General features: G+C 38.5%; 1 protein-coding gene across 11 annotated transcripts in view; it reads right to left on the bottom strand.

The window, feature by feature from the left end:
- The window catches only part of RNF38 (ring finger protein 38), a 141,746-nt gene that overhangs the window by 30,098 nt on the left and 84,989 nt on the right, over nt 1-26,659 (bottom strand). For 4 of the 11 annotated variants that reach the window (XR_002729812.3, XM_023203176.2, XM_023203179.3 and 1 more), the window contains 3 exons: nt 20,346-20,495; nt 5,914-6,107; nt 1,747-1,960 (listed from right to left, as the gene is read on the bottom strand). Coding sequence is in view for 10 of the 11 variants with exons in the window: in XM_023203176.2 (XP_023058944.1) it covers nt 1,747-1,960; nt 5,914-6,107; nt 20,346-20,495 (558 nt within the window). In the remaining variant the exon portion in view is untranslated. The remainder of the gene's footprint in view (nt 1-1,746; nt 1,961-5,913; nt 6,108-20,345; nt 20,496-26,659) is intronic. The other 7 variants (XM_023203178.2, XM_023203185.3, XM_023203182.3 and 4 more) reach the window with 2 other exon arrangements.

The following is a 26,659-nucleotide window of genomic DNA, read 5'->3' as shown; positions in this document are numbered from 1 at the left end:
CTCACAGGTTCAAGCGATTCTCCTGCCTCAGCCTCCCTAGTAGCTGGGATTACAGGTGCCTGCCATCACGTCCGGCTAATTTTTTGTATTTTTAGTAGAGACGGGGTTTCACCATGTTGGCCATGCTGGTCTCAAACTCCTGGGCCTCAGGTAATCCACCTGCTTCAGACTCCCAAAGTGCTGGGATTACAGGTGTGGGCCATTGCGTCCAGCCCAAGATGTAATTTTAATTTTAAAGACAGATTTTGTTATGCTTTTATAATTTCTGCCATGGCTACTGGTCTGCTCAGGATTTCTAATTCTTGTGTTGTTCTGGTTTTTACATATGTAATATTTTCATGTTCCAATATACACACTCAACACGTAACACTACTACATAAATGAGACCTTGCCTTTTCTGAAATGCAGTCTTTTCTTTCTTTGGCTCCATCACTAACCACCACCCCTCCTTCACTTTAACCCTTACCCCACAAGCCTGGTATGTATTTCTCTATATTTTTCTCTATGTTCACACAGTCCTATAGTCATATACACACTATGTTTTACAAAATGGGACTCTGTAAACACTTTCCTCCATTTTTTTCAACTGTTTTTTTTTTTCTTTCTTCTTCAGTATTTTATATCCACACTTTTATCAGGTTATGGCCACAAATAATGTAAGTTTCCTACGTGATCAATTTTTAAGAGTTTCACGAACATAAAACATAAAAATGCCTGGCACAAGAAGAGTATCTAGGTAAGATATTTGCCACTATGTGTTTTGGCTTATTATTATCTAGTGCAGATGAAAAATGAGATCCTATTCTCATTAGCTTTCTCTGGTAATTTTTTTGGTTTATAAACTCACAAGATTTTCCCCTTATCCTTAAAATCCAGCAATTTTTATAAGGACATGCTTAGACACGTGTCTTTTTTTTTTTTTTAACCTCAGAAACTCCACAGAAAAAATCACCATGAAATTGTGGTCTTCATCCTCAGGCTCTGAAGATAGGCAACCCCTCCCCTCAGCTAGTCCCTCAGTTCTTGGCAGGAAGAAAAGGGAAAAACGAACTGTAGCCTTGTACCTGTCATCTCCTTAGAGACCTATGGAAACCTATAAGCAAAGATGTACCCAACTGTCTTGCTTATTGAATTATTCCAGAAGAAACTAGGAGGAGAGGAAACAGGGATATATACTCAACCCACCAGCTGTCTGCTATTTCCTATTAATCTTAAATCAGTAATTTCAAATCAACCATACATGAATTCATTCTAAGCTTTCATAACCTTGATTGTTTTTTTTTTAAATTTTTTGAGATGAAGTCTCGTTCTGTCACTCAGTGCAATGGTGCGATCTCGACTCACTGCAACCTCCATCTCCTAAGTTCAAGTGATTCTTCTGCATCAGCTGGGATCACAAATATGTGCCACCATGTCCAGCTAATTTTCATATTTTTGGTAGAGACGGAGTTTCACTGTGTTAGGCTGGTCTCGAATGCCTAAGCTCAAGTGATGCGCCTGCCTCAGCCTCCCAAAGTGCTGGGATTACAGGCATGAGCCAGCTTGCCGGGCTGATACTAATTCAACTTTCTTCTATGGAAGCTGTGTAGAATTTAAATCTCAATTCTTAAAAGGAACAAGGAACTTAAATAACTTAATTTTAGGTAAAACTAAAAGAAATTTGCAACAGAAAGTAAAAAAAAAAAAAAATCTCAAACCACCACAAAACTTCAGCTTCTGTATTTCCAAGACATTCTGTTACTGTACCTGATCATGTATGTCAACCATGACTGCATTCTGCTGGGGTGGATGAGCAGCAGGATGTAACAGACGGGGAGATACATTCGGAGGGTGGAAGGCTCGAGGCTCCTCTATTGCTTGCTGCTGTGCATAAGGGAGATGGTGATAGTTTTCATCTTGACTAATGGAATTATGTCGAGACAGACGATCCCTTCTTCCTCTCTGGCGCCTGACAGGAGGACTGTAATAAATGTCAAAAAGAAAGTCATTATGTCTACTGTTGTGATCCATCAAGATTCTGTATTGTCTTTCTTTGATATCTATCAATAGTATATGCTAAGGTAAGCTTTAGTATTAAATAACTGCTAAAATTCCCCATCAGCTCTAAAAACTTACAAATTTAAACACAAGGTATATGTTTTATAAAATAATGAAAGCAAACAATATTGGTATTCATCTCTGAAAGTATTTAGAAATCAACAGCTACAATTTTCTTGAATCCTATGAAATTGCCCTTTTTATAAGTAAAAAATGATCTAATATCAACAATTTCATATAATTTAACCTACCATTTTCTCCCTTTTTAAACATTATAATAAAACGAACTGTGTAGATATCTTGTCGGTGTTCCTCATATACCTAATAGGCACTTTTTTGTCTATTTAGCTAACACATACATAAGACATAATTCCTATGTGGCCAAAATGACACTTTTAAAAAAATGAGAAAACATGAAATAACCAAAGAACATATAATTTGCTGACAACTGCAAACAGAAACTGGGTAAACACGCAATAAATATGATTGAGAATATGATTGATAGTATCAACATAAATATTCCAAGAATATATAAAACTTTTAATTGTTATGGGGACACACAAGGTATATATATTTATATAGAATTTTAAATTAGAATTTGTTTGTTGGTCCCCATTGCAGTGGCTCATGCCTGTAATCTTAGCACTTTGGGAAGCCGAGGCAGGTGGATCCCTTGAGCCCAGGAGTTCAAGACCAGACTGCGAAACACAGTGAAACCCTGTTTCTACCCCAAAACACAAAAAATTAGCCGGGCATGGTGGTGCGCACCTGTAGTCCCAGCTACCTGGGTGGCTGAAGTGGGAGAATCACCTAAAGCCTGGAAAGCTGAGGCTGTAGTGAGCTGAGATCACGCCACTACACTCCAGCCTAGGTGACAGAGACCATGTCTTAAAAAAAAAAAAAGAGGGAGAGAATTTGCCTACTGAAGCAAGCCACATTTACTCTCCATGTACGAGTCATCTACATAGTTTAATAAAAATTTTATTACGACTAAACTTTCATTTTGTACTTCTCTAAACACAGTTCACCTCCACTGCTTTTTACAATGGCTCAGCACAAAAACAACTTGAAAAAGTACCCTGCCTCATTAAAACTGTACTCTACATTGGGTAAAGGAGGTCAAACATCTCCCCTTCTAGGAAGAGCTCCAAGTGTCATTTCAGCAACTTTCTTTACTGAGATCGGTCACTTTTTCCTTAATCTTCCCACTCTGTTCCTCTAAATCTGTTTCTTCTTACTCCTAATTCTCCAGTCTTAAGAGAACAAGGGACACTCCTTTATGATTAACTCACAAAGGTGCTCTTGATTTTGCCCCTCCAGCTTCTTGCTCCATTAATTGTTTCTTCTAACTTTATTTTAAATATAATGCTTTTTGCATTTTTGCTTCAAACTCTACTTACTTGTATTATATTGAATTCAAGATGCCCTCCACCTTAGGACTAAAAACTTTTTTTTTTTGAGACGTTGTTTCACTCTTTTCACCCAGGCTGGAGTGCAATGGCACGATCTCTCCGCTCACTACGACCTCCACCTCCCAGGTTGAAGCGATTCTCCTGCCTCAAACTCCCAAGTAGCTGGGATTACAGATGTCTGCCACCAAGCCCAGCTAATTTTTTTTTATATTTTTAGTAAAGACAGTTTCACCATGTTGGCCAAGCTGGTCTTGAACTCCTGACCTCAGGTGATCCACCTGCCTTGGCCTCCCAAAATGCTGGGATTACACGCATCAGCCACCACACCCCGCCTTGTTAGCCTTTTGTTTTTGTTTTGTTTGAGATGGAGTTTCGCTCTTGTTGCCTAGGCTGGAGTGCAATGCACATCCGGCTAATTCTGTATTTAGGGTAGAGACAGGGTTTCACCATGTTGGTCAGGCAGGTCTCAAACTCCTGATCTCAGGTAATCCGCCCATCTCGGCCTCCCAAAGTGCTGGGATTACACGTGTGAGCCACCATGCCCAGCTTGCCTTTTAACTGTACATTTATTTTATTCACCATAAAATAGGTAAAGACTAACAGCAGGTACTCAGGCCTTAACTCTGAAACAACTATACTTCCTCATGCTTATTATATTTAATAGCTATAAAATAATTGACCTGATAGCCATATACTATCTTAAAAAACATTCCCATGTAATTGGTTAATAAGGTCCTGGGTAATGTAAAAGTCTTAATGTCTCACCAGAATATGGCTCAGAGACAGGTTTATGTTGTCTCAGCTGGAACACAGAAAGGTGGTTTTAAGATCCCTTCTGTATTAGCCCGCTCAGGCTGCCATAACGAAACATTGCAGACTGTGTGGCTTAAACAGATACTTAATTTCTCAAAGTTTTAAAGCCTAGAAGTTTGAAATCAAGATACCAACATAGTCGGTTTTTGGAGAGGGATCTTTTCCCTGGCTCTTGCAGACAACTACATCTCACTGTCTCCTCACATGATGGAGGATGAGTTCCCTGACATCTCTTTTTGAGACGGAGTCTTGCTCTGTCACCAGGAGTGCAGTGGCGCGATCTTGGCTCACTGTAAGCTCCGCTTCCTGGGTTCAAGCGGTTCCCCTGCCTCAGCCTCCCCTCCCAAGTAGCTGGGACTACAGGTGCGTGCCACCACACCTGGCTAATTTTTTGTATTTTAGTAGAGACGAGGCTTCACCATGTTGGCCAGGATGGTCTCCTGACCTTGTGATTCGCCCACCTTGGCCTCCCAAAGTACTGGGATAACAGGCGTGAGCCACCACCGCCCCCTCCGGCCCCACACATCCCTTCTTAAAGGACATTAATCCTGCTGGTTAAGGGTCCTAACCTTATGACCTCATTTAACGTTAATTACACTTCCTTAGAGGTCATATCTCCAAATACAACCACACTGAGAGTTACAAACTTCAACACGTTAATTGGGGAGGGGGGGTTACAAACATTTGGTCCATAACACCTTCCTAACTCAAGATCCTAGACATGCAAACAGGTATTCTCACAATGCACTATTTCCTTGGGATAAGAAATACATGACCTCCGGCAACAACTAATGAGGAAGAAACTCAGGAAGAAATGCACTCCTCTAGGATGAAAAGACAAGGGCCAAATCCCATTGCCTAAAAGTTGAACTAAACTTCAGTCATCTTTTCATACTACAGGCTCCACAGTTGTTTTTTGGTTTTTTAAATACAAAGTGTCTCATTCTGTCACCAAGGCTAGAGTGCAATGAACAATCATAGCTAAGGCTCACTGCAGCCTCATACTCCTGGGCTCAAGAAATCCTCCTGTCTCAGTCTCAGCTTGGACTACAGACGTGTGCCAACATCCTCAGCTAAATTTTTTTTTTTTGGTAGAGACAGGGTCTTGCTACGTTGCCCAGGCTGGTCTTGAACTCCTGGCCTCAAGTGATCCTCCCACCTTGGCTTCCCAAAGTGTTGGGATTATAGGCATGAGCTAATTACTGTGCAGAGTCTCCATGGTTATATAAGAAACATAATTAAGCTCCTAATTGCCTTACAGGATACAGAAGGAAAAGGAATGGAGTAGGAAAGGGTTAGCTCATTTCCAAGATTTCCATATATCCTTACAGTTATGAACTACAAAATGTGTCTTCTAGTAGTCAAGATTGCAGGCTAGTCCACAAAAATCTGTACCATAAGGTAGCTGATTTCACATATAATGGCATGGATGATTTTAGCCTCTTTCCATTTCTTCATCTGTCAATAAGCTAAATAAACTCTTCTATCCTACTGGAAATCTAAGCAACTTTATTTTTCATAAGTGAATGTACGTGTATGTGTGGTGATGTGTTTATGAAATGCCTATAGAAAAAAATGTTTTCTGATGTTAAATATACTCACAAATCTACCAATGGAAGAAAACTTAAGAAATAAATTGTAATCAACTAACCTTCTTCTGTTGCGTGCAGGTGTGTTGCATCGTTCCCCTGAGAAGTGATGTTGGCTTGGTCGAACTGAAGGGGGCTGCCTATTTGATGTCATCTCCCATGGTCGCATTGGTGGTGAGGGAGCTGGTGATGCTGATGTATAATCAAAGACTGAATGAGAAAGGCGCTGTCTCTTGGGACTTGGACTATCTTCACTCTGCCAATGCAACAAAATGGATCAACTGAGTAAGATCTTTTCAGGATTTCACATTACTGCATATGTACAGGTTAAGATGTACTTAACCTGAAATCTAAAAATGTAAAAGCAGGGAAAAAATATATACTATCAATTAAAATTTAAAACCTTTTAAAAATGCTGGGCTGGGGTGGAACAGGGGAGGGAGATGCACAGTAAATGGTATCAAGTGAAAAATGAACTTTGTTTTTGAAAACTCATTCTAAGGCAAATGAGGTAACTACATATAGGGTATATAACAGGATAATAAAACTTTTGTGAAGTACTTGACCTTCTCTTTAAATTCCCAAATCACCTGAAAAATTACACTGCACTACACTACAATCTCCCATCAATAAGGCATCAATTTTCAGCTGTGAGTTCAGCTTAGGAGGAGATATAATTTGAGTAGGTCCTCGATTTGATTCTAAATCACACTCCTCTCCCTCCTTATACCTGTTTAGGCCACTATATTTATTTTCTTTAAAGAGAGCTACATGGGGCCGGACACGGTGGCTCACACCTGTAATCCCAGCACTTTGGGAGGCTGAGGCGGGTGGATCACTGGAGGTCAGGAGTTTGAGACCAGCCTGGCCAACATGGTGAAACCCCATCTCTACTAAAAATACAAAAATTAGCTGGGTGTGGTTGTGCATGCCTGTAATCCTAGCTACTTGGGAAGTTGAGGCAGGAGAATTGCTTGAACCCAGGAGGCGGAGGTTGCTGTGAGCTGAGATCAGGCCATTGCACTCCAGCCTGGCTGACAAGAGACTGTCTCAAAAAAAAAAAAGGGGGAGGGGTTACATGGATAAAATAAGATTTATATTAGACAGATAAAGTAATAGCAGATTTACATCATCGGTTCTTAACTAGAGTATCACAGCAGTTCGGAAGTACTTCTAAAGTTTTCAAGGGTCCCAGCATGGGCTTACTAGCTACAAAACTGATATGGATCACTTAATTGCATTAATACTCCAGGGTTCTCCACCTGACTCAATTTCCCAAATGAGTCTACCCAAAACTATCAAAGTTACAAATTAACTGAAAATTTGATAAGGCTGTGTTTTCTAATAGAACGTCTATCTCCAATCTATTACTGCAAGTTCTAATTAGTTGGGCATTACAGTACTTTTGGTTACAAAATAATTAGTACCTGCAGCTACCATAAAAATCATCTTATAACACTGTAAAAGTATATGGGATTACAAATTAGTGTTAAATTTTAGATAAGCATATAAATCAGAACTGATTATTTAAGCTGAAAGGAATGAAGCTTAAATTGTAAATGGCTACATGTGATCATTCCAAATTACTTAGCAGAGGTATTCCAAAAACCACGTCATTTCCCTTCTATATTTAGGAGATATTATAATCAATTTTATTATCATTATAATTAAAATACAAAATACAAAAGCATGCTGTTCTAACTTTCCTACCACCATACTAACCTTATTTTCTCCCTAGATTTAATTGTACAGTCGTCCCTCAGTATCCTAGGGAGGTGGTTCCAGAGAACCACTCCCCCATACCAAAATCTTAAGACGCTCAAGTCCCTGATATAAAATGGTGTTGTATTTGCATATAACGTACACACATTCTCCCATATACTTTAAATCTCTATATCACTTAACAATATCAACACAATACAATGTAAATGTTTTATAAATAGCTGTTATACTCTATTTTAAAATTTGTATTATTCTGTATTGTTGTATTGTTACTTTTCACTTTTTCTGAATATTTCCCACCCGTGGTTGGTTCAATCTTTGGGTAAGGAACCACCAACTAATCTAGTAAAAGTACACTTATTTTCATCCTTTGATTTTAGTGAGAAAGTTAGTTCTTATGTTCTGATAATCCTAAAACTTAAAAAAACGGTAAATAACCACTGAAATTTAAATATTCTGATTTTTTTTAAAAAAGGTAGAACAATCAAGACCTGACAAACCTGCACAACATGAACTACGTGAGCACCAGAAACAGGCTGGCTCCACAACTGGTGAAAACAGATTTGATTAACACTGACTTTTTTTTTAAGATGGAGTCTTGCTCTGTCGCCCAGGTTGGAGTTCAGTGATCTCAGCTCACTGCAAGCTCCGCCTCCTGGGGTTCAAGTGGTTCTCCTGCCTCAGCCTCCCAAGTAGCTGGGGACCACAGGCGCATGCCACCATGCCCAGCTAATTTTTTGTATTTTTAGTACAGACAGGATTTCAACTTGTTAGCCAGGATGGTCTTAATCTCCTGACCTCATGATCCACCCACCTCGGCTTCCTAAAGTGCTGGAATTACAGGCGTGAGCCACCGTGCCCAGATTAACACTGACTTTTTAAAACCAAAATGCTAGTAACCAATCATGATCATTAGCTTTTCATACATATCCCACATTGCATATCCTACCCTGAAAAGCCTAATGTAAGCTAAGACACAGAACTTTGAATTCTAAAAATTCACTACCTAAAATGGAGGAGAATGCTACAGATCCTTATGATAAATGTCAAATGACCAGAGAAAATATTTTCAGTGATGTTCAAATTGTGGGCTAAAAATGTTATTTTACAAGACATGCAAAGCTTTTAAAAGTAAAGGTAAGGAAAAGTGACTGCGAAAAGTTACCATCACTTCTCTTTGTGCTGTGATGGTGAAAGACAAAGAATGGAAAGTGAAGGGAGCTATTCATTAGAGTACTACTTTTCTTTTTCCTTTCCTTTTTTTTTTTCTTTTTGAGAGGGAGTTTCACTCTTGTTGTCCAGGCTGGAGTGCAGTGGCCTGATCTCGGCTCATGGCAACCTCTGCCTCCCGGGTTCAAGTGATTCTCCTGCCTCAGCCTCCCGAGTAGCTGGGATTACAAGCATGCACCACCATGCCTGGCAAATTTTATATTTTTAGTAGAGACAGGGTTTCTCCGTGTTGGTCAGGATAGTCTTGACTCTCGACCTCAGGTGATCTGACTGCCTTGGCCTCCCAAAGAGTTGGGATTACAAGCGTGAGCCACTGCGCCGGGCCAGTAAGTTTACTTTCTAACTCAAAGTCATAGGAAACCACAATGACTAAAGACAGGAAAACATTAAAAAGTAGTTTGCTATATGCAATATGATTTCATCACTTCCCTTATCAATTTTAGTACTCTTAAGGAACTTCAAAGAAATTCTCACAGTTTCCAGAAAAGGGAAGGGGTAGTAACCTACAAATAACCTACAATTAACATCAGACTTCCTATAGCAAAAACAGATGCTAAAAGTTCTCTGAGGGAAATGAATATTGAACCTAGAATTTCATACTCCAATCACACTATTAATCTAGCGTGGAAGCATAAAACACGACTTTTGTCAGATATATCAAGACCCAAAGGTGCTCCTCGCATAGCAGAAAATCACTTGATGTGTGCTCACAACATTCCCTATCTCTCTTATTTGAAGCTATTATACAACATCCAATAAATGACAGAAGTAACCCAGAGAGTACAGTGAAATGAAAATTCCAGGAATGGTAGCAAGTTTGGAAATTCATCATTCCACATTAGAACAAGAAGTCAGAGGGCTCTGAGAAAAATGCCCTAAATAGAATCAAAATGTATGACTGAGAACTTGGAAGTTATTAATAAAATTTAAGCAGATGGCTCTTTGTAATAAAAAAATATATAAAAGACAATCAGTCCAGGAAAGTCAATGAGGAATGCAAATTCATCTGACCTTGTCATCTAAAGCATTCTTTGAATGAAATGGGTAGTCAGAAGATTACATTCACTTCTCCATGGGCCAAACATGCTCTTGGTTCTGCAATGAGTAAATACATGGATGTTCCTAACATGATGCGAAGTGTTTACTGGTTTTTGATAGTTAAAATCAATCGAGGACAAGGCATGAAAGATCACTACTGTAGTTACAGAATAGAATGTAAGTATAAACTTTGTTAATGTAAACTCTACAAGTTTCTTGGTGATAAAATCACGGACATTTAGTGAAAATCAAAATACAAAAATCTAAAAATACTGGCTTAAACACAACATACTTTTTTGTTTTTTGAGATGGAGTTTTGCTTTTGTTGCCCAGGCTGGAGTGCAATGGCAGGATCTCGGCTCACTGCAACCTCCGCCTCTCGGGTTCAAGAGGTTCTCTTGCCTCAGCCTCCTGAGTAGCTGAGATTACAGGCATGCACCACCACACCCTGCTAATTTTGCATTTTTAGTAGAGATGGGGTTTCTCCACGTTGGTCAGGCTGGTCTCGAACTCCTGACCTCAGGTGATCCACCCGCCTTGGCCTCCCAAAGTGCTGGGATTACAGGCGTGAGCCGCTGCACTCGGCCTGTTTCGTTTTGTTTTGTTTTTTTTTTTTTTTAAGACAGTCTCGCTCTGTCACTGAGGCTGGAGTGCAGTAGCACAATCTTAGCTCACTGCAACCTCCACATCCCAGGCTAGAGAGATCCTCTCACCTAAGCCTCCCAAGTAGCTGGGACTACAGGTGCACACCACCATGACCAGCTAATTAAAAAAATTTTTTGGAGATACGAGGTCTCACTATATTGCCCAGTTTGGTCTCAAACTGCTGGGCTCAAGAAATCCTTCTACCTTGGCCTCCCACAATGCTGGGATTACAGGTGTGAGTCACTACGCCTGGCTAACAAACATACTTTCAAATGCATTGCTAAATGCAGGGGGAAAAAGGGAAATCATCCATGACTCACAAACTGAGGAAAACTGAAAACCAAATTTGTATTTTTGATGCTCTCAGGAGGAACAGAAGATAAGGCCTTATGACTGAGACTCCTACATGAAGTAGTCAAAACTTCCCAAGTAGTACACTTAAAATAAAAAGGAAGACAAGAAAGAGTCATCCCAGTGGAAAAGAGAAGGAAACGTTAACAAGGAAATGTCTGCTCTGTGTTGACTTTGAGTGGAAGTGGGTTTTTCCCATGAGAATTCAAACTCTGGTTCACTCCTCACACCATATTTGGGGTTCAGATTTTCACAATCCATGCTGTCTGTGAACCTCTAAACGTAAAAACATAAAAACTCATCCAGAACTATGCTACAAGGACTCTTTACATGTGTAAATACAAAGCTGATTCTCAAAGGATATTCCCACTGCCTTTGTAAACTAAAAATAAAATCCCCCCCCCCCCCCCAAATGACTGAACTGATTCTCTCTTGACTACAAAGACCCCAGAGAAACTAGAAAAACTGAGTTCTTGGCCTTGACAGGAAGGCAGGCTAGATAGACCTCACTGTATCTCTCCATCCCCTGCTTTTGGAGTTCGGGCAAAACTGACCAGCATTAATGTTAAAATAGAAATTATAGGACCTAACAGAATGGACTCTTTGTGACAATAAAATACCAAATTAAAAACAGGACCTAAGACCGAGCCAGACAAGGGTTAACTCAAACACCCCTACAGGTCACTCTAACCCAGTGTACTGTCTAATAGACTTTCTTATAAGATTCCCTTCTGCTGAATCCAAATTTTTAGACAAAGCTTTACTCTTTCAACCAACTGCAAATTAAAGAATCTCATCTCTGAATCCACCTAAAATCTTTAAGTCCCCACCTCAAGATATTCCTTGTCTTTTCAGTCTGAAACAATGTATACCTTCTATGTATTGATTTATGACTTTGTAACTCCTGCCTCCCTAAAACTGTAATTCAACTGTAGTGGGCACGTTTCCTAGGGACCTCTTGAGACTGTTTCCCAGGCCATGGTCACTCATATTGTTTCAGAATAAACCTCTTTAAAAACATTTTTAGAATTGGGTTTTTCCATTAATACCTACGCCAGTAGTTCTCAAACCTTTACACGCTTCAGAAACACCAGATTGCTGGCCCCACTCCCCAGTCTCTAAATCAGAAAGTCTGGACCAGGGGTCCATCAACTGTCATTTCTACTATTATCCCAAGTGATGATGCTTGGATAATTTAGATTTTGAATTATCAGGCACAGAAGTTCTTTCCCTCCTCTCCTTGTTGCTTCTGCGCCAGCACACCAACTTTTCAAAGTACCAAGTATTGACAACTTAAAATTCTTAAGATGTTGATTCAAATCTGGTACAAGTACTGTCTCTATTATTTAATAATATAGAACGTTGTACAGATATTACAGTATAGAACACTGCTACAGATTTAGGGATCAAGGGAGGTAAAAGAGGTCACAATGGGAGGAAGGAAGGAAAGGCAGGTTTTATGCTTAGCATTAAATCTGATGAAAATGAGTCTTGGAGTATACCTCTATTAACACCAAACCATTTTTATTACCAAGACATCAACAGAAGTGAAATGAACCTGAGGCAGGCATAAGAATGCATTCCATAATTCCAGATGAAGTCAGAAGTCATTAAAGGCTAAAGAAAAACAATTTTATATGTAACATGTATCTTGGGTTTATATATATCAGCAAGTCTTAGAGACAATAGGAGATGCTGAGCCAGACAAACTTTTCCCAAACAGAAACAGGTTCCAAGTTCTACTCAGTGACTACAATGTGCCTCTAACGGCAACCACTAGGGAGCCCTAAGGACTTCCTTCCCAAAGCAGTAAAGAGGCAACCTGTGTGGGGGAATGGAATTTCTCAAGAACCTGGTCCTCTTTCTAATTAGTCAGAAGGACTACTCTCCACCTTAAATTTACAAATAAGCACAGCATTAGTTAAGAATCTTCAGTTCTCCTTTAAATTCCCAGACTTTCTCTACTTGCCTTAATTATCTTTAACAAAAATGAAGTTTCTTATTCCACAACTAAGGAAAAACAGTTAAATGCAAAGGGCCCAGGAAGAGCAAACTCTAAATTTTACTCATTTTAAATAAATATGAAAACACTTAGAAATCAACACTCTATATAAGCAACTTGTTACTAAAAAATTAAGACAAGATCCTTTTTTGTTTTGCAGAAGATGGATATAAGCTGGGGAAAGCAGAAAATTAATAATTTTATATTTGGATTACATAATAGTTTACAAAATGACTTCTAACATTACCTCATTTTATTCTCCACAAGATGAGGATTTTATTTTTAAACTATGTCCAGATAATATGTACAACGTGTTTTTTTGTTGTTGAGACAGAGTCTCACTCTGTTGCCAGGCTGGAGTGCACTGGCGCGATCTTGGCTCACTGCAACCTCCGCCTCCTGGGTTCAGGCAATTCTCCTGCCTCCGCCTCCTGAGTAGCTGGGACTACAGGCGCGTGCCAGCCAATTTTTGTATTTTTAGTAGAGACAAGGTTTCATCTTGTCACCATGTCAGACAAGATGGTCTCTTATCTCTTGACCTCACGATCTGCCTACCTCAGCCTCCCAAAGTGCTGAGATTATAGGCATGAGCCACCACGTCCGGCCTAAAATGTGTTTCTATTAGTGAAACTAAAACTTTTTAAGGCAGTTCAGTAAACATACTGCCCTTGAACTACATAATGTACAGTCTTATCTCACATAGGACTTTCATTTGATGTATGACTCTTAAACTCCTCAGATCACAATTTTGCAATGAAATCCAATCTCTCAACCAGACAACTAATATATTCTCCTGAAATGTTATTTTACTTGCAGACATGGAAGAAAAAAAGAGGGTTTGAATGTTGTTTTCAAAAGTTACCATAAACATGCAGAAACAAACAATTTTTGCTCTTTGATATGATCCAAGTTTGTTTTTTTTTTTTAAATGGAAGCCCAAAGAAAATAACAGTCTGATATGCAGTGACTGCTCAGAAAAGCACTCTAGTAGTATAATATATTGCAATCACATCATAATGAATAGCAATACGGTATTTTCCTATCATTGGCTATAACTGCTAGTACATCAAAACACAGGAACTGTAAATAAAGTGGATTCCTAAGTCGAAGGAGGCCTACATGGCTAGTATTTGAGTAACAGACTGGTGATGTTATATACTGTATTTTTCACAATTCCTAATTACACAAAATATCATTGGTTCACAAAAACTTATTTAGCTTGATGCTACAATTGTAGTTATCACTATATTTCTACCAGAGTACTAGATTCTACTCATGTATCTGTAACTATAATAATTTTAAGCTATAATTGTAGATAAGAGGCTAAAATAAAAAATCTAAAGTATAAACATTAAGCCATTGAAAACAGGAAAGATACTATAACAATCTGAAATCAACAGATCCTTTGAGAGATACCCCGCCTGGAGGTGTTCTGTAAACAGCTGAAGCTCAGAGGGTAGGAATATAAATTTAGGAGTGTTGGTATATAGACAGATCATAGTTCATGAAACTGCAGACATAGACAAAACTGCCCCTCAAAAGTTTATGTAATGAAAACAAGGCCCAATACTGAACCCTAAGAATCACCAACATTTAATGCTGGGTACTTGATTAGGAGAGGAGGGTAGAGTGTGATGGAAGCCAGTGGAAGGAGGTTTCAAGGTGCAGGATAAGGGGCTGAAAAATATCCACCAGATGTATTAGGTGAGTGCAAAAATAATTGCAGTTTATGCATTGTTGGAATGTGCCGTTTGGTATCGGAATACATTCTAAAATAAACGTGGCTATGTTACATATCATTTTAATGGGAATGTCTCACTTTATGTTCTTTATTAATGACTTATTACTTGCTATTTATGTTTATTTTAGACTAGGGAAATGATGTTAGACAAAAAGCAAACTCAAGCAATTTTCTTATTTTAGTTCAAGGTGGGTCATTAAGCAGCAGAGACAACTGGCAACATTGACAATGCATTTGGCCCAGGAACTGCTAACAAATATATGGTGCAGTGGTGGTTCAAGTTTTGCAAAGGAGGCGAGAGCCTTGAAGATGAGGAGTGTGGCCCGCCATCAGAAGTTGACAATGACCAATTGAGAGCAATCATCGAGCTAGCTGACCCTCTTACAACTATATGTGAAGTTGCGAAGAACTCAATGTGAACTGTTCTATGGTATGACCGGTTGGCATTTGGAGCAAATTGGAAAAGTGAAAAAGCTCGGTGAGTGGGCGCCACGTGAGCTAATCGAAAATTTAAATTAAAAAAAAAATCGTTTTGAAGTGTCATCTTCTCTTATTCTACACAAGACCAAGGTACCATTTCTTGATCAGATTTTGATAGGAGACAAAAAGTGGATTTTATACGTCAACCAGTGATAACCACCTCAGTGGCTGGACCAAGAAGCAGCTCCAAATCATTTTCCAAAGCCAAATTTGCACGAAAAAGAGGTCACGGTCACTGTTTGGTGGTCTGTTGCTGATCTGATCCACTACAGCTTTTTTTTTTTTTTTTTTTGGGAGACAGAGTTTCGCTCTTGTCATTCAGGCTGGAGTGCAATGGCGTGATCTCAGCTCACTGTAACCTCCGCCTCCCGAGTTCAAGCGATTGTCCTGTCTCAGCCTCCTGAGCCACTGTGCCCAGTCACCACAGCTTTCTGAAACTCTGTAAAATCATTACATCTGAGAAGTACGACCAGCAAATCGATGACGTGCACCAAAAACTACAATGCCTGCAGCCAGCATTGGTCAACAGAAAGGGCCCAATTCTTCTTGCCCAATTTGTGCACGTCGCACAATCAACGCTTCAAAAACAGATTGGGTTACAAAGTTTTGCCTCATCTGCCATATTTAGCTGACCTCTCGCCAACCAACTACCACTTCTTCAAGCATCTCAACAACCAACTTTTTGCTAAGAAAAGGCGTCTACAACCAGCAGGATGCAGAAAATACTTTCCAAGACTTCGTCCAATCCTGAAGCAGTGATTTTTATGCTATCAGAATAAACAAACTTATTTATCGTTGGTAAAAATGTGTTGATTGTAATGGTTCCCATGATAAAGATGTGTTTGAGCCTATGATGATTTAAAATTCACGGTCTGAAACCAGAATTACTTTTGCACCAATCTAATACCAACACAGAGGTCTCTGACAGAGCTAATTCTTTCTAATATGATTTGCTATCTCTTCTGGCATATTCTCCCCTTATGACAATTTTCAGAAAAGTTTTCCCCCCCTTTTCTTCAATAATCTTCCATATGAATTTAAAAATAATTCTGTTAAAAAGTAATTCTGATAGTTCTAGAAACAAAATTCTGCTGATATTTTGGGTAGAAATTTCATTAAGTCTACAAATTTGCTAGAATATAGATATTTTCATAATAATTTGTTTTCTCTTTCAGAAACCTGGCATATTTCTCTATGTGTACAGCTTTTCAAATTTTAATTCACCTAATTTAACTTTAGCAAATTTGTTGAGGTGTTTGAACCAGAGTGCCTCCATATTGAACAGGGGTGTGGTAAAATAAGACTGAGACCTGCTGGGCTGCATTCCCAGAAAGTTAGGCATTCTGAGTCACAGGATGAGATAGCAGGTCAGCACAAGATACAAGACCTTGCTGATATTAACAGTCTGCAGTAAAGAAGCCGGCTAAAACCCACCAAAACCAAGATGGCGATGAGAGTAACCTCTGGTCATCCTCACTGCTACACTCCCAACAGCACCATGACAGTTTACAAATGTCATGACAATGTCAGGAAGTTACCCACTATGGTCTATTTTTATTTTCTGAGAGGTAGTCTTGCTCTATTGCACAGGCTGGAGTGCAGTGGCACAATCTCAGCTCACTGCAACGTCTGCCTCCCGGATTCAAGCAATTCTTGTGCCTCAGCCTCTTGAGTAACTGGGATCGCAGGTGCAAACCACCATGCCTGGTTAATTTTTGTATTTTTAGTAGAGACAGGGTTTCACCATGTTGGCCAGGCTGGTCTCGAACTCCTGACCTCAAGTGATCCACCCACCTCGGCCTCCCAAATTGCTAGGATTACAGGTGTGAGCCATGGAGTGGGAACCCCTATGTGGTCTAAAAATGAGGCATGAATAATCCACCCCATGTTTAACACATAATCAAGAAATAACCGTAAAAATGGGAAACCAGCAGGCCTCAAAGCTGCTCTGCCTAGCAGGTATTTCTTTACTTATTCCTTTACTTTCTTAGTAAACTTGCTTTCACTTTATTCTATGGACTCACCTCAAATTCTTTCTAGCACAAGATCTAAGAACCCTCTCTTGGGGTCTGGATCGGACCCCTTTCTGTTAACAAATTTACAAAATAAAAGCAGTCATTAAGACACCACAAAATAGCAGTCATTAAGATACCACAAACACCCCTGAAGTTAATGGTTGTGCCAGATATAAAATTATCTCACCATGTACTTAATTACCTTTTGAAAACTTACTATCTTCAATCACAACCATTGAATCCATTGATAGTAAAGACATGGCTAATTGTAAAACTTTAAGATAGGGGTTGACAGCAAAGAGACGAGGGAATTTTGGGGGGTGATGAAACTATTTTATTATTCATTGTGGTGGTGACTCCACATCTGTATGCATTTGTCAAAACTCACAAACATACTATATGCTAAAAAGGTAAATTTTGTGTTAAGTATACATTAATTTTAAAATGTTTAAAATATTGTATGAAGCACTTTAAGATTCTAATTTTAAATATGGGTTTTTATAGAGATGCAAATGAGCTTACACTTACACCTCTTCTGTGGGCAATGAGTACACAAAGCCATCACTTTCACAGAAACATTAAAATACCGACCAAATGTGCACTGGGAAGCACATACAAAATACTCCTGGAAGCAGTGCTTGAAATAATAGTAAAAACAAACAAACAAACAAAAAACAGGAAACTACCCAAATGTCAAGCAAAAAGAAAGGAGATGAGCTGCAGTATATTCATATAATAGAAAACTAAAAACAATAAGATAAATCAAGTATACAGGCAGATGCACTGGTAGGGACGAATTTTTTTAAAAGTATACAAAGTGTGACATCATTTATACTAAGTTCAGAAACAAGCAAAATTAAACAGTATAATATCAAGGGATATTTTATATGGTAAAAGCATATAGAAAAGCAAAAGGATACTGAAGAGAGATGTACCTGAGGCACAAGTATGGGATGTAACACGGAGGGTCATATGGGGGCTTCAAAAGTATTGGTAATGACTGGTTTCTTACACTAGATGGTCTTATTATTATATAGGTGTCTGCTTTATATTTTCTAAAGTGCATATATGAAATATTTCACAAATATTATTTACTTATTATTTCACAAATAAAGCATGTAAAATTTAAAAGAAAACCCAGAATTTTTGGCAATTAAAAAGAAGTCTTGACTAGGAGGAATAGAAAACAAGCAAATATAAGAAGTAAAATGTAAAAATTTGTAATAAACAAGGACAATGACAGAACTGATAAATAACAGATACAACTGACCAAAAAAGGCTCAAAAACAGGGTAACTTATTTTGTTCAAAAAGACTGGAGGTTGAAACAACAGTAAGAATCCAGGAAGAGTAGCAACAAATCTTTTCTCCCATATGGCCACTTTACTAGCCACACACCCAACTCCTCATGCGACGGGGGGAGGGGATCAATTCACTTCTTTACTCCTAGAGAAGGTTGATGTCCTCAGAAAAGACAGGAGTTTAAAGGAAGCAGAGATGATGCCTTAAGAAAAAAATGAAAACAAAGGTAAATCTGTTTAAAACAGATTATTCTAAAAAGAAGGAAAAGTAAAAGAATTGGGAGAGAAGGTACTTGAGGAGAAAGCCAAGAAGAAGAAAGCGTAACACATTAAGGCAATAATTTTGTGACATTAGATGGCTGGGTAGGTTTTCCTTTGCATGTGGTTAGCTAAGTTTTTAAGGAGAAGAAGCGTAACTGGAACTAACAAATTACACCCTATTTAAAAGGTATCAACTAGATGAAGGTATCAGTATCTCAAAGGGGTCATGAGAAAGATCTAATTTGCTTCATGTTCAACAGTGGTAGGGCAGTTTCTGGGCAAAAAAAAAAAGTCTAGTTCCCCCCACACCCCCACCCCAAAGTTCATCGAGGGCTTTTTTCTAAGGTTCAAGGAAAATAAGGCTTAAGTTAAATTAAGACTATTTAAATTAAAATTTAACAACAATACATTTCATCTTTCTGCAACACTCAAATGCAACTGGCTCTAACTTTATTGTTTTGTTTTCACAACATGAGTTTAAATCTATATTTGGCAGTAGATTTCTCTGAAATTAAAGTTTATATTGAGTTATTGTTTGAAGACACAAAGGGAGTATGGAGAAAAGTATCCAAAAAAACAAAACAAAAAACCCTTTTTATTGGCGGCAGTAGTAAGGGTATTAAGTCAATTTCTTCCACAAATACAGAGTAGACAAGATACAGCTAAAGTTAGATTTGAGCCCCTCCTCTGCCAAATAACTACGTATGTGATTAGCCACCTCACTGAGCTTTTCTTAGCCTGTTTCCACATCTTAAAAACCATCAATGACTAGTTTATTCTGAGGGCTAAAAACAGAGTTAATACATGCAAAGCAGAGAACCTGGCACAAATTCCAAGAAGCAATACCAGACTGAAGAGCCCTAGATCACCTATCCCTCCAAATTTTTTATCTCCAACTTTATATGTCACAAGCATTTCACTTTCATAACAACAGAAAACGAGCTGGCTCTTATCCAAAAGTCCCAGCCTTGATGATCAATTATTTCACTACTTCAGGTTTATATACACTGGCCCGCAATCCTACCACTCAGAGGCAATTGTGTAATCTGACTTTTGTGGTAATAGCGATACTGACTTCCATTACTAGAACAGGCTTCTCTAGGAATATGGATTGAAAGTTTGGTAGCCAATGATTTCCATAGGCAGATCCCAGCAATCTTGCTAATAACCTAATGAGTTTCAATCCATTTACACACCTTACTTTCGAGTTTTCATTTTATATTAAAAAAAATTTTTTTTTTAATTTTTTTAACTCACAAGTTTACCCACAGGTAAAAGAAGACAAGTAACCATGTTTTCTCTCAGAAATATATGTTACTATCAAACTCTGGGTGCCAAGCAAGTAACTAGTGAACATCTTACATGCTTTCATTTTTCCTTTCCTACACAACTTCATATATTTTATACTATCTTCTACTTTCCTACAGAACTTGACCTATTAGGACAAGTGATTTAAGACCAAAAGATCAAAACATAAGAATATTAAGTAGTCAAATAATTAACAGTAGCTGAGTAGCTCAAGAAGACAAACATTCGTCAGAAAGGCTGGCTGAAAAAATATTAAAGTCCTCTAAGAAGAATACTTATTTCCACATACAACAGAAAGCAAGGAGACGATATTGCGCATTTTGTTTCAAGCCTTCCTAGAAACACCGTACGTAGAATGTGACTTTCAGCCCTATGTAGGGAAAGGGTAAATATATAAGAACCTGGAAGAAAGCTTTGAAGTGAGCATCCTCTTGAACGGTAGTGTTCTGATCACTTGGGAGGAGAGGGAACAGGCTCTGAAGTCTCACCCTTTCACAAATCACCTTGTTAGGATGGCCAGGTAGAGATGCTGAATTGGCCCCGGGAGATATCTGGGAAAAAGAGGAAGAAAAGGATAGTTCATGGCTAGCTGCACCAATGTGGAGAATCATGCCTATGAAGGATAGTCTGGATTTTCTAGGTATTTGATGATTCTGCTAGCGAAGACAGGAAAGAAATTAAAAATTAATTTTAAACATCAAAACACAAAGATGGCAAAGGTTGCCTCTCGTAATGGATCTCTCTTGCGAAAACCGTTGGAGGCAAAACAGCACAGCCCAAGAACATCACGTCCTTCCTGTTTCCCAAATACCTATTGGTAACTTTTTCTGTTGGTGTTAATTCTGAAATCCTAAAGGACAGACTTCATGCTAAGAAAACCCAAGGTAAAATTACGATTCTTAAGTACAGAAAGGTTAAGTGTTTGCCTGGACCAAGATTAATACTTTTTCTCATTCTGTTTTTTAGTTAACCTTCCAAAATAATCATGTAAAGGAAGATGACAGATTTAACAATATTTGTGGCAAATTTTCTATAGCAATCATGTTTCACCGCGGAAATCTCAGCTCTATTTAACACAAACCTAATGACCTTCCTAAGGAATAAAGGACACAATCATAAGCACAAAAGTAAATGATTGCCACGTTTCAAATGCTTGATTTGGCCAATGCGGTGGTCACACCTGTAATCCCAGCACTTTGGTATGCCAAGGTGGGAGGATCGCCCCAGTATCTACAAAAATTAAAAAACAAAAATAAATGTTTGACTTGATCATGGGTTAATCCCCTTAAATTCATATGTAAATATACTTACTCTGTAACATTAAAAAAATCATGAACATAATGTGTTTCACTGTGCTGTGACAGTGAATTCTTCTTGGGGGGTTAAAGGCTAGTGGTCCCTTTTGTCCCTACACTAAAAGTTATATACTTTAACACGGTCTTCTTTTTAGAGTTTCATTGCCTCATTCGTTCACTCAACCCTACATTTAAGCGTCTATTTGATGACAGGCACTAAACCAAAAACAATGGCATCATTTCCTACTTTCAAAAACTGTATGCTATAAAAAAGAAACAGAAGTAAATCACTGCATGATTTAAGTATTATGGTAACGGTAGGCACTAGGTGCTATGAAGTAGCAGCTGCCAAGAGACAGCAGTGTAGCCAGGGAACTGCAAAACATTCAGCATGGCTAGACAGTAAGGAAGCAGCCAGAAACCGATCATAAAATGAAATGCTAATTATATTAATATCCCTGCTGTTAATATATTAATATCCCTACCTTCCTTAGCTTTTTTATAGTATTTTGTTTCTGGTTTGCTATGGACCTGGTAAACACATAACTGTGCCCACTGGTAAGAGTAAAAATACTTCCAAAGACTCACCCAGAAGTAAAAAACAAAGCACTTGAAAACAGGAACTTTAGAATTCATTAGTTTTCTGTACAGAATGTTCTGATCTCTATACTGCAAACATGAATGTGCTATCCTTTACCATTATGCAGAAGTATGCATTGCTGAATCAAGGCGTATTTACTGATTGAGTCCTACAAGCGAAGAATTACATTAGGAAGAGTATAGAGACAGGCCAAATGCAGTGGCTCATACTTGTAATCTCAACCCTTTGGGAGGCCCCAGTGGGAGAATAGCTTGAGTACAAGAGCTCAAAACTAGCCTGGGCAACGTAGAGAGAATCCCATCTCTACCAAAATAAATAAATAAATAAAAATTTTAAAAAGTTAAGTTAGCGTGGCATGGTGGCACACTCCTGTAGTCTTAGCTACTCAGGAGGCTAAGGCAGGAGGTTCACTTGAGCCCAGTAGTTTGAGGTTACAGTGAGCTATGACTGCAATACTATACTCCAGCCTGGTCAACACGGTGAGATCGTTTCTAAAAATAAGTAAATATTTGTTAATCTAATAAGATATAAAGATAAAACATGGGCCCTACCCTGAAGAAGCTTATTCTAACAATTTTTGAAACCCAGATGCAAGCAGCCAACCATAATATATTTAAAAGCCATAAAATAGGGGAAAATTATGAGTAAGAGTTCTGAGTTAATGTGAAGGTAAGAGTTAAGATTTCATAGAAAAAGGAGTATTTCACATTCCTAACTCAATCTAAGGAGGGCTTTTGCCACTCTCTCAAAATGGTTGGTTTCTTTATGCATCTTCTTGAGCTTTTCATTTGCTCATTATGCATCCTTTGTAGGATGTTATCCTACGGCCATCCTGCCTTCCAACTATCATGCCCAAAGCAGTCTTACAAAATTGCTAGTACAAGTAGCTGGCTGGGAAAAGCCAAATCAAGGTCATGTTTCTTCTCCTTCAGTCCTTGTTCCTTTGAAATCTTAAGATCTTGGTCAGAGACAAATGAAAAACTGGCCAATCTGGTCCCTGTGGCCATAATTTTCAGGCACATCTGATTTTCAGGCCCACCTACTCACAATAGTTTCCTTTGATCAGAAGCTCCATTTGTCTTAAAAAGGATGGACCAATATAATGGAGAAAAGCTATATTCAAATATAATGGGAAAAAACTATATTCAAATACAATGGAGAAAAGCTATATTCAAAGTAAGTCTGGGACAAAACCATAGATGGGCTTGATTAAAAAGAGGTACAATTTTATTTTACTACTAGGTAAAATAAAATCACACACACACATTTTGTGTGTGTGTGTGTGCGTGTATGTATGGGACAGGCAGTCCCATACATAGGCAGCCCAAGATTACCTCTGGTGTACATCTATACAACCCCCTTCCCCATGTGCACAGGCAGGGCTGTGAATGTGATGTATTTCATTCCCATAATTAGGTAAAATCATATGACAAAGGTGGAGAGGTGTTCAGATGTAATGAAGATTCCAAGTCAGGTAAATTCAAGTTAAAGAGAGACATTATTCTGGGTGAGCCTGGGCCTGACTTAATCAGAGAAAGCAGAACTGAGTCCTTCCCAAGAGATTCTCTTGTCAATTCTTCAGACTAAGCTGCTGTAAGAAGGCATGCGAAGGGTACCATGTGGCAGGGGCTTGAGGGCAGCTTCTAGGAGCTGAAAGCAGTCACCAGTTGACGGCCAGCAAGAAAATGGGGGACCTCAGTCCTACAATCACAAGAACCACACTCTACCAGTGAACTTGGAAGGAGACACGGATGAAATCACAGCTCTGGGCCGGGTAGAGTGGCTCACGCCTGTAATCCCAGCACTTTGGGAGGCCGAGGCAGGCAGATCATGGGGTCAAGAGATAGAGACCATCCTGGCCAACATGATGAAACCCCATCTCTACTAAAAATACAAAAATTAGCTGGGCGTGGTGGCACACACCTGTAATCCCAGCTACTTGGGAGGCTGAGGCAGAAGAACTGCTTGAATCCGGGAGGTGGAGGTTGCAGTGAGCCAAGATCGTGCCACTGCACTCCAGCCTGGTGACAGAGCAAGACTGTCGAAAGAAAAGAAAGAAAAAAGAAAGAAAAGAAGGAAATCACAGCTCCTGCAAGGTAAGGCCCTGGACAGGGAGCCCAGCAGCTAACCCATACCAGGACTCCTGATTCATGGAAACTGTGAGGAAATACTTGTGTTTTAAACAAATAAATGTGTGGTAATTTGTTACACAAAACAGAAAACAACATGTGTATGTATATAACTCGAATAAAAATTATTGTACCACAGTGAAAAAAAGTTGTTCTCCAGAATTTTGGCTACACTGATTTGATTACAAAGGATATAAAAATTAACACATTTTTATTTAAGCAGTATAACAGGTTTTAAAGCCTCAATCTGGTAACAGCTGGCTTCATGCCAGAAACTGAACTGGGCTCTTCCATCTTTATACACTGAATATCAGGTTTAACAGACTTGCTTAAAGTCACACACCTCAGAAATATCAAAACCATAATCTGAACTCAAGTCTATCAAATTCTAACATTCATACTCAACCCACTAAATCACCTTCTACTTTAAAGTAATATTCTTTATAATCTAGTTTGATTTTCTTTTTCTTTAGGCTGGCATTACACATTTGTTAACTTCGACTTTCTCTCAGATTGCAACCTGTATTTAAAAAGTCCTGCCAAGGAAACATCCTGAGACCAGATTAAGTCTGCAACTCCCAAAACTTACCATGTTTAATGTCTATCTCCGTATAATCATATGACTAACTCATTAAGCATAACTGAGAAAACCCTATTTCACAAGACTAAAGTTTATAGAAAATAGTTTAACCTTTTAAGCATCAACACTACTATTTTAGGACATCCTTTGTTTAATCTGGCCATTCTGTGTTTTGGTAACATAACCAACAACTTTTCTTGGAGACTGTAGGAATTATTAGTAATTATCGCACTAACATTAGCACTTAGGACAAGACACTGTCCCAAAACATTTAAAATTGCTTCTGACAACAGCATCCTTCTTCATTCCTTTTTTTTTTCTCCAATAAAAGTGAGAGAGAGGATACAGATACATGACTTCTAAGCCAGTATGACATAAGGTACTTCTACAAAATAAGGTGTTCACAAAGGCCCACACAGCATTCTTCAGCATACCAATTGGTCGGTCAAAAGCACTAAAATCACAGTCTAATATAAACGATGAAAACAAAACATCAGATGAGAATGAGAAGTCAGGTGCTTAGTGTCATCTCTAGCTACAAGTCTGGGTATCTGTAAAATGAAGTCAAATCCAGAACTCCAAATATTCTCACCACTTCCATGATGGCAAATGTTAATCTCTTGGAAGTAATTAGGTAGATTAATAGTTAAAAAAAAATGTTTGAATCTCTAATATTTAAACTGAAAAATTATCAGGTTATATTCCAAAATATGAGAAAAGCCACATGCATCAGTATGGTCACCACACCACAACAGTAGCGACAATTTAAAAGGTAACTAGAAGCAACCTAAATGTTTAACAAATATTTGCTAAGTAAAATTACGGTACACTTGCTTCAACTATGCAGCCATTAAAAAGTAGCAACCAGAAACGCTACTACTTGGGGGAGGGGAAAATTATTTAAATGCTATGATCATAAGGTAGGGTTAAATATAAACAGGACTTCATAAATTCAAGGAAAAAATTATCTTGGAATATTAGGAAAGGAAACAGAGAACTCCCTATAAAGATTAAAGAGTAGCCAAATCAATGAGGTGACTTGAGCATACCCTCAGGAGAACACGTATAAGCTCCATGTCCTGTTCAGCACAATGTCACTAACACCTAGAATAGTACATGGCACATAGCAGGCATTCAACTATTTATTAAAAGAATAATCTTTCAAACTGTAAGCAAATGATATACAGCCTGCCTTTCTCATTTGTGTAACAAGTTTCTTAGAAATCTGGTTGGCAATGAGACAAGCTACAAGCTTTGATCAAGGAAGAGATATGATGCACTTACCTGCAGATCACCATTAAATGAAGACAGTGGTTGCCCAGTAAGTCCACCCCATCCTGCTGAGGCAGAATAAATAATTGAGCTACTGATGCATGCTGTGCTCCTTGCTGGGATTTTCTGTTTCCCTGTTCTGAGAATAAACTAGACCGAAAAGTCACCTTTCCTTTGAGAAGAGTTCTATCAATGGGCCTAAAACAAAACTATTTCCTTGGCTTCTGTTTTCTGGGAGCAGAGTTCTCTGAAAGGATTTTGATAGTGTGGAGCAGAGGTACTCAAAGGCCCGGGTGGAATTCTTCAAAGCCAGTCCAGGAGAGGACCCTGGAAGCAGGAATGCGGCTGTGCACCCTTGGAGTTATTCAAAAGGCAGGCCTGGATGGGCACAGGGATCTTTGGGGGATGACAGAAATGTTCAAAATGTAACAAAAATAATCTAATTGGAGTGAATTTTATGGTATGTAAAATATAACTCAATAAAGCTCCTTTAAAAAAAAAAAAAAATCAAGGGCCTGGTTCTGGAAAACTGAGGTCCAAACACTGGATAGAACTGACCCTCTGAGATGTTATTGCCCTTTTGAGATCCAAGACAAAATTTTTAAGTCATTCATCTCTAAGCTTCAACAATTCTCATACACAAATGACATATGAAAAAGAATGAAAGGAATAAAAAAATCATTCTATCACTACGCAATAGTCACAATTTGCTTTTCGTGTGTATGTATATATATACACACACATATATGAAAAAGAAAAAATATATATATACACATATACACACACACACACAAATATATATATTTTTTTCTTTTTTTTTTTTTGGGAGATGGAGCTT

This window comes from Piliocolobus tephrosceles, chromosome 14 (assembly GCF_002776525.5).
Source record: "Piliocolobus tephrosceles isolate RC106 chromosome 14, ASM277652v3, whole genome shotgun sequence".
NCBI classification, from domain to species: Eukaryota; Metazoa; Chordata; class Mammalia; order Primates; family Cercopithecidae; genus Piliocolobus; species Piliocolobus tephrosceles.
This window is presented reverse-complemented; position numbering and strand designations above follow the sequence as displayed.